Source organism: Ixodes scapularis, unplaced genomic scaffold (genome assembly GCF_016920785.2).
Source record: "Ixodes scapularis isolate PalLabHiFi unplaced genomic scaffold, ASM1692078v2 PGA_scaffold4__175_contigs__length_147842914, whole genome shotgun sequence".
NCBI lineage: Eukaryota > Metazoa > Arthropoda > Arachnida > Ixodida > Ixodidae > Ixodes > Ixodes scapularis.
In genome coordinates, this window is record NW_024609879.1 from 130,807,761 (window position 1) to 130,822,513 (window position 14,753).

The 14,753-nt window shown below is 46.1% G+C and overlaps 1 protein-coding gene across 1 annotated transcript; it reads left to right on the top strand.

The window, feature by feature from the left end:
• Positions 1-1,024: 1,024 nt before the first annotated feature.
• LOC115321463 lies at positions 1,025-5,057 on the top strand. The gene is made up of 4 exons (XM_040217072.3): positions 1,025-1,057; positions 1,236-1,413; positions 1,825-1,872; positions 4,885-5,057. Exons 1-4 carry the CDS (start codon positions 1,025-1,027, stop codon positions 5,055-5,057), a joined length of 432 nt encoding a protein of 143 aa, XP_040073006.1.
• Positions 5,058-14,753: the final 9,696 nt, after the last annotated feature.

The following is a 14,753-nucleotide window of genomic DNA, read 5'->3' on the forward strand; positions in this document are numbered from 1 at the left end:
AAGTCCTGCGTTACTAGCGTCCATGTGAATCTCCGTTTCCACATCCTGATCGATGTGTCCAAAAACAGGAAAATCCTGGAGTCTTCGCTTCAGCTCGTCGATTGCCTGGTGCTGTTCCTCAGTCCATTCGAGCTTCTCGACGTCCTTCGTGAGGTTTGTGAGCGGTGCGAAAATCCTTGCGAAATCCCGAACGAAGCGTCGATATTAGGCACAAACTCCAAGGAATCTTAGTACGGCCTCCTTTCTATGTCGGCGCTGGAAATGCCACGATGGCGCGAGTCTTCTCGGTGTCTGGGCGGACCCCTTCGTTCCAAACCTGTGGTACCGAGTTGTGCCTAACTCAATTTTGGTGAATTCTATCTTTCTTTTGTTTATTTCGCGATGGTGTTGTTTAGTTAATGTTGAAACGGAGCCTGTAGACTCGGAAAGCTGTCTAGCTGCAGCTTTGTTGTTGTTTCATTCCACAACCCCTCTACGTCTACTATCGCCGGGTAGAAAAATAGCCGATATGATTGTATTTTAAGCTTTCCTGCAGATCAGCTGAAAAGAGACGTTTTCTCATGCCATTTGTCTACTCAGCGTATCAAAACGTATACAGAAATTGTATTAGTCTATGTAAGTTATTGAAACCCAAAGCGTTCCGGGTCCTCATTCCTCTTATTGTCGTTCAGCAATCAAAGATATCCTCAGAATTAGTCGACAAAACGTCGAGAAATGACTCACGAAGCAAGAAGCTTCAATTAACATCACATGACACGCCCTACCTTGCTTAAGCTGTCTGATACTACTCTCAGAAACTTGAGTCCCCATTTAATTTCTCTTCTTCGGTGGCCCCGTGTTACCCGGTGCAGACTTAAAATTTTCAAAATCAGTCATCACGTGCCGTGGCGAAACGGACCGACAAAATAAAGGTTGAAAGTAGTCTTCTGCCGTCCTCTGAAAACAGGTGCTTTCGCAGTTTCCGGCGTAAACCTTGCTGGGAATAGCAGGAGGTCTGACCGTAAAACTGTTTGCCAAACTGCCCATGCATCGTGAATGCGAACTCCCATTAACGATGGTGAGGCCTCTTTTTCAGCCTCCCCCCTGCGCAAGGTCGGCAGGAAAAGCGGTTGATGACCTATTACTGTTACTGGGAACACGCGCGTGGCACACACCGGACGTTGTAGTTATAAATATAGGTATATAAATGTTTCATTTAATGACGTAGATTCAATGACCTGTTTCCCCGCATACAGTCACGCGAACCAGCGATTGCCTTGTGGGAAAAGTGTATAAAAGACGAGGAGTATCACCGTGGTCATCACCCGCCCTCTCTTTCAACAACAGTCGAAGAAGCAGAAATAATGGCAGCTACCTTTGTGAGCTCTATCAAGGTGGTCTTCCTGCTGGCCTTCTGTTTTGCCGTGATACGCAGTGAGTATTGTCTTCGACACAGTTTTTTCTGCGCATTGTCATAGGTTGGTATGCCGTCTGAATGTACGAAGGCTCTCAAAATTCAGCACTAGACATTAATACGAGCGAAAATAATTTTTAAATTGTGACAGATAAGCCGGAGTCACGCTGCTTATACATCATACAAAAGACAGTCTGTATACAGATTTATACTCGAGTCACCACGAGATCCATACTTCGAATGCCGCATGGCAACGAGTTCAAGGAGAAACTTGGCACGCGGCATTCGAACCACGGATATTGCGGTGACTCGTGTTTGCAGACTGTACTTTGTATGACGCATGCGCAGTCTCACCCCCGCTCTACGGTTATTCGCAGGTCGACTCGTGCTTTTATTGATACGCTTGCTCTTTGTGTTCAACCTGATTTCAGGAACAAATGGAGCCACCGGACCTCAGCACACTTGCGCATATCCTCAAAGTAGGTGATACTGTTTGAGTCGTTTGCCAGCCGCTCTATAAGCGGCCAACACGCGGAACCCGGACGAGAGACCCCACAAACCGGAAAACGCGTCCTCCTTGGCATCTTCACTTGCTATGCAGAGCACAATTTCGTCTGCTTCTTTTGTAGAAATGTGTTGACGTCAGAACGGGGATATCTGACTGGTTCTGAGTGAATGATAGTGGGTAGACGTCAAAGCAACTTGGTTGGAGGTCTACCCTCTGTCCTACTATCAGAGCCAATCAGAGCTCGGCGTCTTTCTGACGTCACCGCAACTTCTGCGCAACAAGCAGACGACATGTTCTCAGCATAGCGTCGCGCTCGTTGTGAGGCGCTGCAAGATGTACTGATGGCGATGCTGACGCCAACTAGCCGGAACTCCCTGGATTCTTTCGTGATGACGTGGGAAAAGGGAGGGGGGAGGGGGGGAGAAGGGGGGAGGGATGGCGCGAGCCTTTTCTTCTAGGTGGTGTTGATGTAATACACTCTGAGAAAATGAGGTGTATTCTCACACCCTTTGTCCCATATATTACACCCCAAAAATCCAATTCGACGTACAGCGCCCTATACTCGAACAGATGGCCCCATATTTTACGAGGGGCTTGATAGCCGTGTGGTACAACTTGTTAAAATAGCTAATGTACGTGTTACTGATTACAGAAAAAATAATCGGTGTTTTCTCGGTCCTACTGCAAAAACTCGGTATTTTCTTTACGTGGCCTTTGATACGTACTTTAGCTATTTAAAAAGGTATGTCGCACCGCTATCAAGTAATATGGGGCCGTCTGTTCGACTATAGGGCGCGGTACGTGTACGTCGAAATGAAGTTTTGGGGTGTATTGTATGGGACAAAAGGGTGTAAGGGGATACCCTTTTTTTAGAGTGTAGCTCGACTTTAGAAGTCGTATTACGCGGTGACTGCAACGCTTCTTTGAGTGGTGTGTTTAGCGTCCTACGCCGACCATACATAAACAGGCTTCGTCATGCTGGCATAGACCAAAAAGCACTGAATGTCACCCCCCCCCCCCCCCCCCCCCCCCCCCCCCAAGAAGAAACACTCCGTGTGTAGCTTGTCCGATACTCGTTTTCACCTCAAGGGGTGTAGTAAAAAAAAAGTCCGGTTCCTCGCAGAGCATCCCCGATTTCTCATTTTATGTGTCGAGAATTGAGATATAAAAGGGGGTGTCTGAAGTCACCAGGCTCGTTCTAAGATGGACCGTAAAAAATCGGCGCCTGCGCGAAGCGATCTAAACTTTTCGTCAAGCGTAGCTTCCTTTCTGTAAAATTATAGGGCCAAAAAACTTGCCAGGATCAACGGTGGGCGGTGACGCAGAATTCTGAGTCGAGCGGTGGGGCGCGTTTGGCGCACGTACTGATAGATGGCGTCGGGAGCAGCGTCTGCAGGTGTAGCCGACCAGCGAAAGATAGCAGACGACACGCGCACGAAATCCGTCGGCATTAAGAACGTCATCGTTGTGCAACCGCGTTTTTTTTTGTGTTTTTTACCTTCAAGTTTTGCTTTAATTGTCCGCATTTATTTTCAACCCGGAGGTACACTACAAGAAGATTATCATTGTTTTAGTAAATCACGGTCGTGACGAGCAGCTTCGATAAGGAGGTGGCGCCATTTATCAATACGCGCCCCGCCACTCAACTCAGACGTCTGCGTCGCCGCTCGCCAATGACCCTGGCAAGTTTCTTCTACCCTATTTTTTTAAGAGAATGGGCGCTACGCATTTCAATTTTTCAAGACAAAACGGACCTGTAAAATACACCTTTGACGAGATGTTTCGATTGCCTCGTGAAGGTGTTGATTTTTACGGTCCATTTTAGATTGAGCCTGGTGACTTCAGATATATGTAAGTGCACTTTCGATTTGATACATATCAGTTAATCCAGCCATACATCATTCGCACGCCGAAAGCATCGCCTCTTTCTACGACAACCAAATCGTGAAAGAACTAATTCGAGCGGCGTATCAACAATGCGCAAAACTTCATTGATTCTTTTGGTTAAAACCAGTATAAAGATAGTTTATTTATTTTATTTTAGTTTTTTAAAGTTTTTTTTATATGTTGATTTCAAGCCCACCTTTCTCGGCGGCACATTTTGCATGCAAATAAAATCCTTTACACTTCCAGACGAGTCGTTCTAGTGGCTCAGTGGATATATACGGATAGAAGCTGAGGGAGAGCAGAAGACGAGAGCGCGCAGGCGAGGTCAGAGCAGCCAGCTTTGGTCGGAATAATTAGCGCGTAGACTCTAGTCTAGCTGCGCTTGCCACCTATATAGTCACTCTTTGAACGCCGGCATCATGGAGTGCGGCAGCGGTGGGGTTCAAACGGTGAGAAGAGGCAACAATATAGACAGATTCGCCTCTACCTCCGTTCCTATTTGTATAGTTTTGGACTGCCACCGCAGCGACCCTGGTTCGAGCCCCGCCGGGGCTCCATTTTCATGTATAAACGTTATATGCAAGCTTATAGGGTCTTCAATGCTCACAGCGCTTCACTCCTTGATGCTATGACGCTCGCTATTGCTCTCGGCTGCTGGAGCTTCCGGGAACTGTGAAGCTGGAGAGCGACCTGCAGCAGAACAGGCGTCTACAACACACACCACTGCTGCTCTGACCCCCTTAAATCGCCGGCCCGTGCACTGCCACCCACTGCCGCGATTGAACGGCGCCGCGCTTGAACATGGCGCTGGTCTCAGTCGTAGCGCGGGGCTGGCCACTCATGGCGGTTGTAGTTATCTCCTACTTACTCTCCCAGCGTCCCTTTTTGGAGCCCTCGTATGACGTCATCAGACGGAGATCGAGGAACCTCTTCTTAGAGCGAGACAAACACGAGAGCTGGGGAGACTCGTTAAAGGCATTCATAGTCGGGCGGCTAGCAATGTTTCCTTTCTTTATTCTTTTCTATCTTTTTCTCAGTGAAGTGGTTTCGACGGTTGCGAAAACCTTCAATAAGCTTTCATTTTCCTTTCCCGTAGCTTGCACCGATCCGGGCGAGAATGACCCCAACCACATCGTGACTTCCACCGCCCAATACAACCCGACCACCGGGCAGTGCGAGACCATCCCGTCGGAGACCGGACCTCACAACTGCCAGAAGTTCGCGACCCTCGCGGACTGCGAGACGAACTGCGGGAATGCCGGACAGTAAACTGGGGCATGATCTAACAACGCCGAGAACACGCATGGTCGTTGACCCCGTGCTGTGATGGTGAAAATAAAGCGGTTCTCAAAATTGTCTGCCTGACTGACATCGTGTAATTGAAACAACTGACACTTTTCACAAAGTTGGCCAATTCACCGCTGAAAGTCAAAGCATAGTGCTCACCAGCGTAATGTAGTGTGCGACGTGTCACGGCAAAAAGCGGTCGGCATTTTTCTCTTTTTTTTTTTTTTTTACCACAAAAATTAATTTACGCATCGCCCAACTCTCAGTCTCCACGTAAAAGGTAGCACCAACGGTCCAGACTAGGTGCCAAAGTTTCAGAACCAACCGTCGAACCGTTTCAGGACTAACCGTTTTTACGGAAATCTTTTGAGGAAAATGAGGCCATGTTTAGCTTAGCCGGAGTCATTCAGCTTCGTGTCATTTTGGGTCCCGTCGGCTGTGATTTCCCCATTCAAAATTTTCGGAAATCGATTCTAACCTTTAAAGCAAAATACTACAAGCATTGAAACTTGGCATCTATTGTCCAGACCGCTGGTGCCGTATTTCAACGAATAGTTGTTCGGCAATGCGTACTTTTTTTCTTTTTAGATGTTTAGGTACTTATTGTTTGGGTTTTTATTATACAGCGCGTTTAGTTTTAATTCAAACAGATAACAAAATATTGTATAACGTTAACAAATGCTGTCTCTGCAGGTGAGTTATAACGCCAGGGGGACCTAATCAAGAAGTGCAAATCGTTATACTAAGTTTTAAAAAAAAGTTTTTTTTTTTAAATTTCTTAAAGAAACATGATTTTAGTTAAAAACTTGCTGAGCTCTATTTAATACCACTAAATCGGTAAATACTAGGGACTCCTGAAGCACGTGGGTGTGCGCTGAATTTAGCCCCTCGAGCAACAGGGACAAAGATGGTTGACCGAAAGCGATGAAAAAATCTTATCCCAATTGTTTCCTCACCGATTACCTTGCGCTTGTTGCACGAAAAGTAACTTTGTCGCACCCCCCCCCCCCCCCCCCAATGCTTCCCACGTTCTTCAATTCTTTCTACACATGACTGATTTAGTAACTGTAACCCCTCCCCCCCCTTCCCCACACACACACACACATTTTTTTTCTTGTTTTCCATTAAAGGGGCAGTCAAGTGGTTTTTGAGTTCGTGTTTTGATAATGACAGCTGAATTTAGACGCCTTAAGTATCCCTAAAAACCAAAAAGTATAGTCATACGGTGATTATTTCTTTAATAAAAATGTAATTGAAGGCCGCCAAACCTCGGATCCATCCGAAAACGAAACCACTCTCATTGGTCGTCGCACGCTTATCAAAAGGATCTCGGGCCAATGGCGTTGGACGACGTTCCGTCGCGCAGTGATCCCGAGGTAGCCGCATCGGCCGAACCTCTTTGTCATTCAAGCTTCGATCATGGCGGAGTTCTCTACGCTCGAGGACCTGACGCCGTTAGAGGTTGAAGTTCTTCGGCGGACAGCCGACCTGAGGATGATTTCGTATGACGCCACTCCGACGTGCGATGTGGACGATGGCAGCGCTTCGGAGTCATGTTCGGGTTCCGAGGACGACGAAACGCAGACCTTTTCGGGCGTTGCTCGATTTGCGGTTGGGGCAAGTCGTAACCAAACCAACGTTTGACATCGCAGCGTTATCTCTGGTGCGTGATGTCAAACGATGTCGCCACGTTGACTTTCGCCTCCGGAGAACGGGGGGAAGGCTGGTTCAGACATGTGCAACGAGCGCGTACCTACGACTGCGTCCGTTGCAACCGGAGCGACCGGAACGACCGCACTGCGCCGCGCGTACACACACCTGTAACCACTACAACAAGCGCAGCGGGTCGTCAGCACGGCGACCGCTTCTGTACGCCGCCGTCAGCTGTGTCAGCGGCCCCTCTAAAAAAGGGGACGCCGTAACAGAATATAGACAGACAGTTTTCTAGTCTAAAGCTTTATTATTTTTTCTTGATAGGCTTGCAGGGTACAGCGAATGAAAAAAAATAAAATAAAAAGATGCAGCGCCGTCTTGGACGATCACGACTCTAATACACGACATTGCAATAGTACAAATATCGCCACACGCCTTTTCTACGATTATAAAAGACAATGTAATCTTAGCAGCGATATAGCAACGTAGAAATATGATTTCGTGATCAGATAGACGTTGCGAGCGTTCAGGATTGCTAACACTAATCACTTTTCTCCGGTGATGAAAACGCGTGAAAATTTGTATCCTTTATACGGTACGCGCCAGTAATACCTTGAACTTGAGCACACGCATGAAATGCGCCAAATCAGAAATCCGGGCGATGTTCGAGGACACAAATGCTTAGAAAGCACCACTGTAGTCGAAGTAAACAAACACGATGGCACGGGCGTTTCTGCTATCTTGAGAGTGCCGCCACGACATCGCCGCACGAGTAGGTGGATGTTCCCTTCTAGTACGTGCTGGGTTATCATAGCGAAACACGACGAAAATTCACAGTCAAGGATAGCGCTTTTACGCGGAACGATGAGCTTTCACCAGGCCGTCCACTCCGACGATCACCACCGACGCCACGTTTGCGGATAGAAGGAGCCGGCCGGCCCGCGACCGGCACGACCGGCCTGCAACGCGCGGAGATACGTGCGCTTCCGCGCATCCATGGGGAACGGGAAATTCACCCCCCGCGGAGGAAGGCAAATAGAAAACGTAGTCCCTTGTTTGTGAAACGATAATTGCGCTCTCGCGTATTTTAAACTAGAAATATTTTACGTCTTGTGAAATTATCATGCACAACATATTTAAATGTACTGAAAATTGTTTTTTCAGCGAAACTTTAAAAAGACCGCCAAAATTTTCAAACATACGATAATTTCATTGGTCCTCGCAAGTACAGAAAAGAGTCCGCACGTATTTTATTCCTGCGTGATTAATAGGCGTTTCTGCCTTCTAAAACTGAAGATACTCGTTCACTGACACTTCCTTAACACCATCGCACCAAAAAGTAGCTTCTCCAAAAACCGCTTGAGTGTCCCTTTAATGCAGGATTCCGTTCTTACAAAAGCGAGCTATGATTTAGTGAAGCGTGCCACGGACAAAGGAACTTGGTCGCAGGGTGGAAAAGAAACCATGACGTATTCATAACATCAAGTAAATCAGTTTTACTTTATTTATGGCAGATTTATTTGATTTAAATAAGATTAATTTGATTTAAATAATTCTAGCCATAATATGGCGCCTTTTATCACTAGATGCATTTCGAAACACAACAGATTGGTCGACCAACCGTCGGTTCATTGAAAACGACACAGGAAGAAAGAATTACGGTACATTTAAAGTACAATTTCATTAAAGTCTTTTTTACTACGTAGACCCCCAATAGCAAAGAAGACGGCTCGATATATCTAGAGTGTGAAAAAAGCTTTGTATGCTTTTTAGTTTGCCTTTTGATTTTCTAGCAATTGGGCATTACATTTCCATTGTAAGTATTTTTGTTCTTATTTACTTGAAATAAGACCTTACGTATCTTACGAACGAAGGGAATAATAGAAAGGAAGCTCAGCGTTCCGATTTGCTCAGAAGATCACTATTTGGAAATCGTGTCTACCTGATATGAATCTTCCTTGCTTGGTGATTTCTTCTTTTAAATACAAAGCAAATTCACGTGCAGATCACCAAATGATGGACAAACGGTAATAAAAAAATATATTTTTGGTTATTTTGGGGAAAAGGTTTGATTTAAATCAGCTTGATTTTTGTTTTCTACACGGGTTGCCGTCTGCCAGGTACCTTTGCCGAAAGCTTCGTTTGCCACGCAACGCAAGTGTGAGGAAAAGATGAAAAACAAAGACAAAAACAAAGAAAACAGGAAAGGGAGGACAGAGGAGTTCAAGACGTTTCGAGAACACCTCGTCAGCTACGAAGGCTCAGAAAGCAACAGGAAAGAAAAAAGAACAAGCATGAAAGGAGTACCGTACTTTTCAGATAATAGTCCGTGTGTTCAACATGATGAAAAGTTGACATTTTACCCGTTTTTCAATGATACTTCCTTTTCCTAGATCGTTCACTGTTAAGACGTAGGAAATGTTATGGAAAACAGAGTATATAAATGGTGATCTATGTTTAAAACAAGCTTCTTTATGAGCTAAGAAAGCATAAATTTGTCGAGAAGTCCAGTGTATGATCATTTTTGTGTTTGTATTAGGCACGGCGTGCGGATTACACACAGGGGTGCGGATTATCGAAGCACAACCTTTATTTTTGACCTCAAATTTGCCTTTGCGGATTATAGTCCAGAAATTATGGCACGTGGCGATTCTAGACATGACGTCGCGTGCCTGAAAGGCTGACACTGGAACACGGTCCTAGAGTGAAAAAGCCCTTTGTTTGAGAAATTTCTTGTGTCCAGTAGACACATATGAATCATACACGATATATAAGAACATACCTCATTTTCTCATGGGCGCCCCCCACCCAATCAAAATCCTGGCTACGTGTCTGTATAACATAGTTTACACTCAAGGTATCTCATAGAGTACATCCCTGACACACACTCCACGACTTTTTCTTTGTGTTTCTTTTGACAAACTGTGCTTATTGACACGAAGGGGGTCACGCGGCTCATCCCAAAATCTGTGCAAAAGGCAGTCCCAACATTAAACCTGTTGGCTATAACACTTTTATGTTGTTGGAGATTTTGTGAAAGTAGTGAATGAGTACCCGCTTATAAGGATTGTTACCGTTTTTATCTGCCTTTTTTCGAAAATATCAGCTACAACAACTGTCTTAAAATATCTTCCCGAGGATATCCTGCCCTTTTGAAGCTTTCCATAAGACGATGAAGAGATAAACTCACCGAATGAACAATACTTTTTTTACTGCTGCGTTCACTAGATTATGAATTAAGCACACTTTCATGTGCTTTGAGTGGCAACTATTCAATGGAAGGAGTGGTTTTGTTTGGACATTCCAAACTCCCAGCAAAGACCTGAACCAGTTTGGAGTTGAAGATCAAGGTACTGTAAGTAACCGTCTTCCGGCCTTCATAAGGAAAACTTTAGCTCGAAAGACACCTCTAAAACCGATTTCTCTAGACATTCTTCAAGAGAGACGTATGTAGTAAACACAAAAGTATCGTCTGCGTATCTCTTCGCCAATGCTTTGTAAGGGGACCCATCCTTAACAGATATAAAAGGTTTCAAATCCAGAGAACTGAAAATCTTAGAAAGAGCTGGAACTACCGCTGACCCAAAACGCACACCTTGTTGTTGAATTAAATTCCGACCCTCATACTGCACAATCTTTGAGTTTAGGTACACCTCAAAGATCCTAGGGAAATCAGGTACCAATATACCCGACTGAGGTTGAAATCTTACCAAATGTTCTTAAACAGAAGCTGCTAACCGCAGCAAGTAGGATCTTGGGTTCAAGTGATTTAAGTCAAACCTTTTCGCGGGCTAGTTGGTTCATGTCAAGGAAAATAAATAAAATGTGATAAGGACGAGGATAGAGGCAGAAACAAGTACGACACACGGAGCGCACGGACAGACGGCGATTTTTACTGCTCAAGTGAGTAGTATAAACCATTTATGTCAAGTGTGGGTTTCGTTACGGGACGCCTGTGTGACGTGTATTTTTGTGATCCACTTTTTTGTTACAGGACATAGTAGTAGTACGAGTAGAGAAGGGTTGATTGTTTTCGGTCAACAAAAGTTCAGAAGAAGAGACGTCCCGTCTCTTACTCTGGACCTCTGAACGTGGCAACGACTTTTCGTGACATCGATGGAGCGCTACGTTTAGTTGGTTACTTGTGGAAAGAATGTTGTTTTGGCTTCTCCCTCTCGGTTTCCTTTTGTCAAGGTGCCTATTTAGGCACTTTTCGAAGCTAAAAATTTCAGCTGTGTTCGAGACGTTTACGCGTTTGTGTCGTTTTTTTCCTGCAGACCCGGAGTTTATGTCATGCCCAATTTAAACCAGCTCGGTCGCGCCCTTATATTGCCGTTTGCGCCCTTATACGGCCGTGGCCTAACGGTTATCGTGCTTGCTTCCCACGCGAAGAGCCAGGGTTCGATTCCTGGGAGCGACGCGTGTTTTATTTATTCTTGCAGCTAAGTTTTCTGGTACGTTCGAGAACTCTGTTGGCGTGTTCGAGGTACGAATGTTCTAGTCCCCGAACCTTCCAGGTCGATTGTTCCAGAAGCCAACGCGTGTACATAAGGGGCTCCGCGTGGCGATCCGCAGTCAGTCTCGCCCCAGCGTTCGATCCTGCTGTTACGCCGACTTCGACGCCCTGTTGTTATCTTCTGTTTCCGTTTTGTATTGGGCACAAGTCCGTCCCGGTAAACGTTTCAGTTTTCTAAGTTATTTCTTGTTTGTCACCTCGTCATTCGTGCGGTTTGTGAGCTGTGCGCAAATCCTTGCGAAATCCCGAACGAAGGGTCGATACTAGGCACAAAGTTCAAGGAATCTTCGCACGGCCTTCTTGTCTTTCGGCGCTGGAAATGCTGCGACGGCGCGAGTCTTCTCGGTGTGACGCCTTCATAACCAACGTTACAAGAACACTCACTTGGGAAACTCGCCCTCGAAACTTGGGCCGCTGGCGTCCACCGAGACCGAGCTAAATACGACAACAGCGCCACCCTTTATCATTTGTCTGTGGTGTGGTCACCTTGAGCTTTTAGAAAGCATTTGTTTGCGTAAAAACAAACGGAAAAGACTTTTTTGTTTGAAATTTTTTGGAGTTTAGTACAAAATGAAGGGCGCGTGGTGTTTTTATAATCTTTAGGTTGCAGGGTTTTGCGGCACAATTAATATTGTTTTTAGAGAACCATGCCTCAGTGGTGCTTTCAGGTAGCGCGTCCCGACTTAGCTGCATTTTAACTTCGGTAGTAAGTCGCGGCGCGTCTGCTGGGGAGACGGGGGTGGCACCCCTGTAGCCTCTTCCGCTGTATCTGTTTCGGCTCCAAAATGGCCGATTAAAGCCAAAATAGAAGTAGCGTACAGTTCCTCGAGTGGCCGCTGCGGAAGAAATGGCGGCGTTGTGTTCGTCATTAGCTCGGTTCTCGCGGACAGATCGGGGCCACTCTTTCAGATAAGTCTCTACGGCAGTTTCCCAACTGAGTGTTTTAGTAACGTTGTTCGTAACTAACCACGTGACCTAGGAACCTCCGTTCGTGATAGGCGAACCGACACTTTATACCTTGAGGGTGAGCCCGGTGGCCTGTATGGCTTGGAGAACAGCCCGGAGTCGTTGCAACTGCTGGTCGAAGACAATTGAAAACACTACGACGTCGTCAAGGTAGACGAGACAGCCCTGCCAGTACGGTGTCCATGACACGCTGGAACGTTGCTGGTGTCGTGCATAGTCCGAAGGGCGGAGCTGTCTCGTCGCTTAACCTTCTGGAATAATCGACCTAGAAGGTTCGACGACTAGAACATTTGTACCTCGTACAAGCAACAGAGTTCTCCAATGTACCAGAACACTATATTGAAAGAAGAAATAAAAGACGCGTCCCTCCCAGGAATCGAACCCTGGCTCTTTACGAGAGAAGCAAACAGGGTAACCGTTAGGCCACGGCCCCGCTGCCTTCTTGGCCAGCTGCGCGGGTGGCGTCACTTCATCATGATGACGCGCTTTTCACGCTCTCTGACTGGTCCCATCAGCTCAAAGCGTCGGCTGCGTCCGGCCTTAAGGTACGTGAAACGAAGCATAACGCCATGGTATTTGGAACGCCATGGATTCGACTGGTGTGTTTACCGCGTCCAAAAAAGTAGTTTCTCAATTATCGCCTGATGACGTCATAAAAGTTTTATGCTGCCGCCGATGACGATCCTGGCAGTGTGGCAGCAGCGGTAATGAACGTGGCACACACCTGTTCTGCTGCAGTCTGTCGACAGAAGTCAGTCTGGACTTGGTACTCCCCGACGGCAGTGACGCCCGCGTTCCCTCTTACTTTTAATGCGAAAGCATTAACTGTGTTATGGAGCGAGCCGACGTCATCAGCTTTGAAGCCGCGCCAAACGGCATCTTATATCTTTCCTCCAAGTGAAGCCAGCTCCTAGCTATGAAACCACACGAAAAGCCTAGCCAATGGGCACCTAGTTTTTCCGATCCCAAAGGAGCTGATTAAGGCTGATGGATTTCGGCTTCGGTCCCATTGGCTGGCGCGCGTCAACGAGGCTCCCATTGGCCGCTGCGCGTCAGTATCCACTACCGCCACCCCATGGCGCTGCGTGTCCGCGGGACAGCGGCTCCACCGCTTCATCCCCGAGGTCAGCGCGCCGAGGACAGCGCGCGCGCTCGACCGTCGACGCAAGTACGCCGCAGACTAAAGAAGGAAGCGGGGGAGCAGCGTGCATGCTTTGGCATTCACAACTCATAAGTGCTTAGGTGTACCTCGAGCCTTTTTTGCCGGAACTTCTAGTATCGACCGCCAGGGTCGCGACATCCGACAGCGTGACAGGTCAGCTTCTGTGACGTCATAAGTTGCTGATTCGGGGCTACTCTTGATGTATATTTATTTATTTATTTATTTATTTATTTATTTTACCGTCAGGGCACAAAGGCATTACAGAGGGGAGTGGGAAATAATATCAATAAGAATACACAAGGAACAATGAAGAAAAAACTCAAACAATAGGGAACATGAGGTTGGCAATAGAAGTACAAAAAAGAGCGTGGTCAGTCATTGATGTGAGAGATGCAGGTAAGCGGTTCCAATCGTTAGAAGTTCTTGGAATAAAAGAAGCGTAATAAACGTTAGAGTGACGAAATGGTACACCAACTTTTTGATGATGATCAAGACGTGCTGAAACAAAGTATGGGGGGATTATCGTTTGGGCTTTGAGGTAAGGAACATGGTGATAGATTTTATGAAAAAGGGAGATTCGAAAAACCATGCGACGATGTGCGAGGGTTAGAAGTAATGATGTGCTTTTCATTGACGTTACGCTTGCGGTGCGGTTATAGTTGGCCAGTATAAAACGTGTAGCTCTGTTCTGAACACCTTCGAGTGAGTTGATGAGGTAGATGGTTGAGGGATCCCAGATGGAAGCTGCATATTCGAGCTTAGGCCTAACTAGTGTTTTATAAAGAGTCAGTTTTAATGACGATGGACCTAAAGGAAAGTTACGTTTGAGAAAGCCAAGCATTCGGTTAGCGTTGTTAATCACAGAGTTAATATGAAGTTTCCAGGCAAGGTCGTCACCTAAGATCACACCTAGGTACTTGTAGGAGGTCACAAGTTCCAGGGGTGTGTTGTGAATGTTATAAGCGGTAGTAAATTTGACTTTGCGGGCTATGCGCATGATTTTACATTTGTTAATGTTAAGCTCCATTGACCAGAATTTGCACCATCTAAATATGGAGTCGAGGTCATGTTGTAGTTTTTGCGAGTCCGAGTCATTAGTTATTACACAATAAATAGCACAATCATCAGCAAAGAATTTAATTGAAGAATAAACCATCTCATGCAAGTCATTAATATAGATCAAGAAAAGTAGAGGCCCCAAAACTGATCCTTGGGGTACGCCGGAAGTGACGGGTGCGAAGGAGGAGTTCATGCCGTTACATGTTACGAATTGCGAGCGATTTATTAAAAAAGATACCAACCAGTTAAACACGTTAGAATCAATGTTGAGTTTACTTAATTTATGTAATAAAAGTCTATGCGATACCATGTCGAACGCCTT

Bases quoted from the DNA above. Each gene is read 5' to 3' on its own strand.
- LOC115321463 (XM_040217072.3), top strand. From the start codon at position 1,025: ATGCATCGTGAATGCGAACTCCCATTAACGATG. The intron at 1,414-1,824 runs GTGAGTATTGTC...ACCTGATTTCAG, and splicing joins CTGTTTTGCCGTGATACGCA to GAACAAATGGAGCCACCGGA. The intron at 1,873-4,884 runs GTAGGTGATACT...CCTTTCCCGTAG, and splicing joins CACTTGCGCATATCCTCAAA to CTTGCACCGATCCGGGCGAG.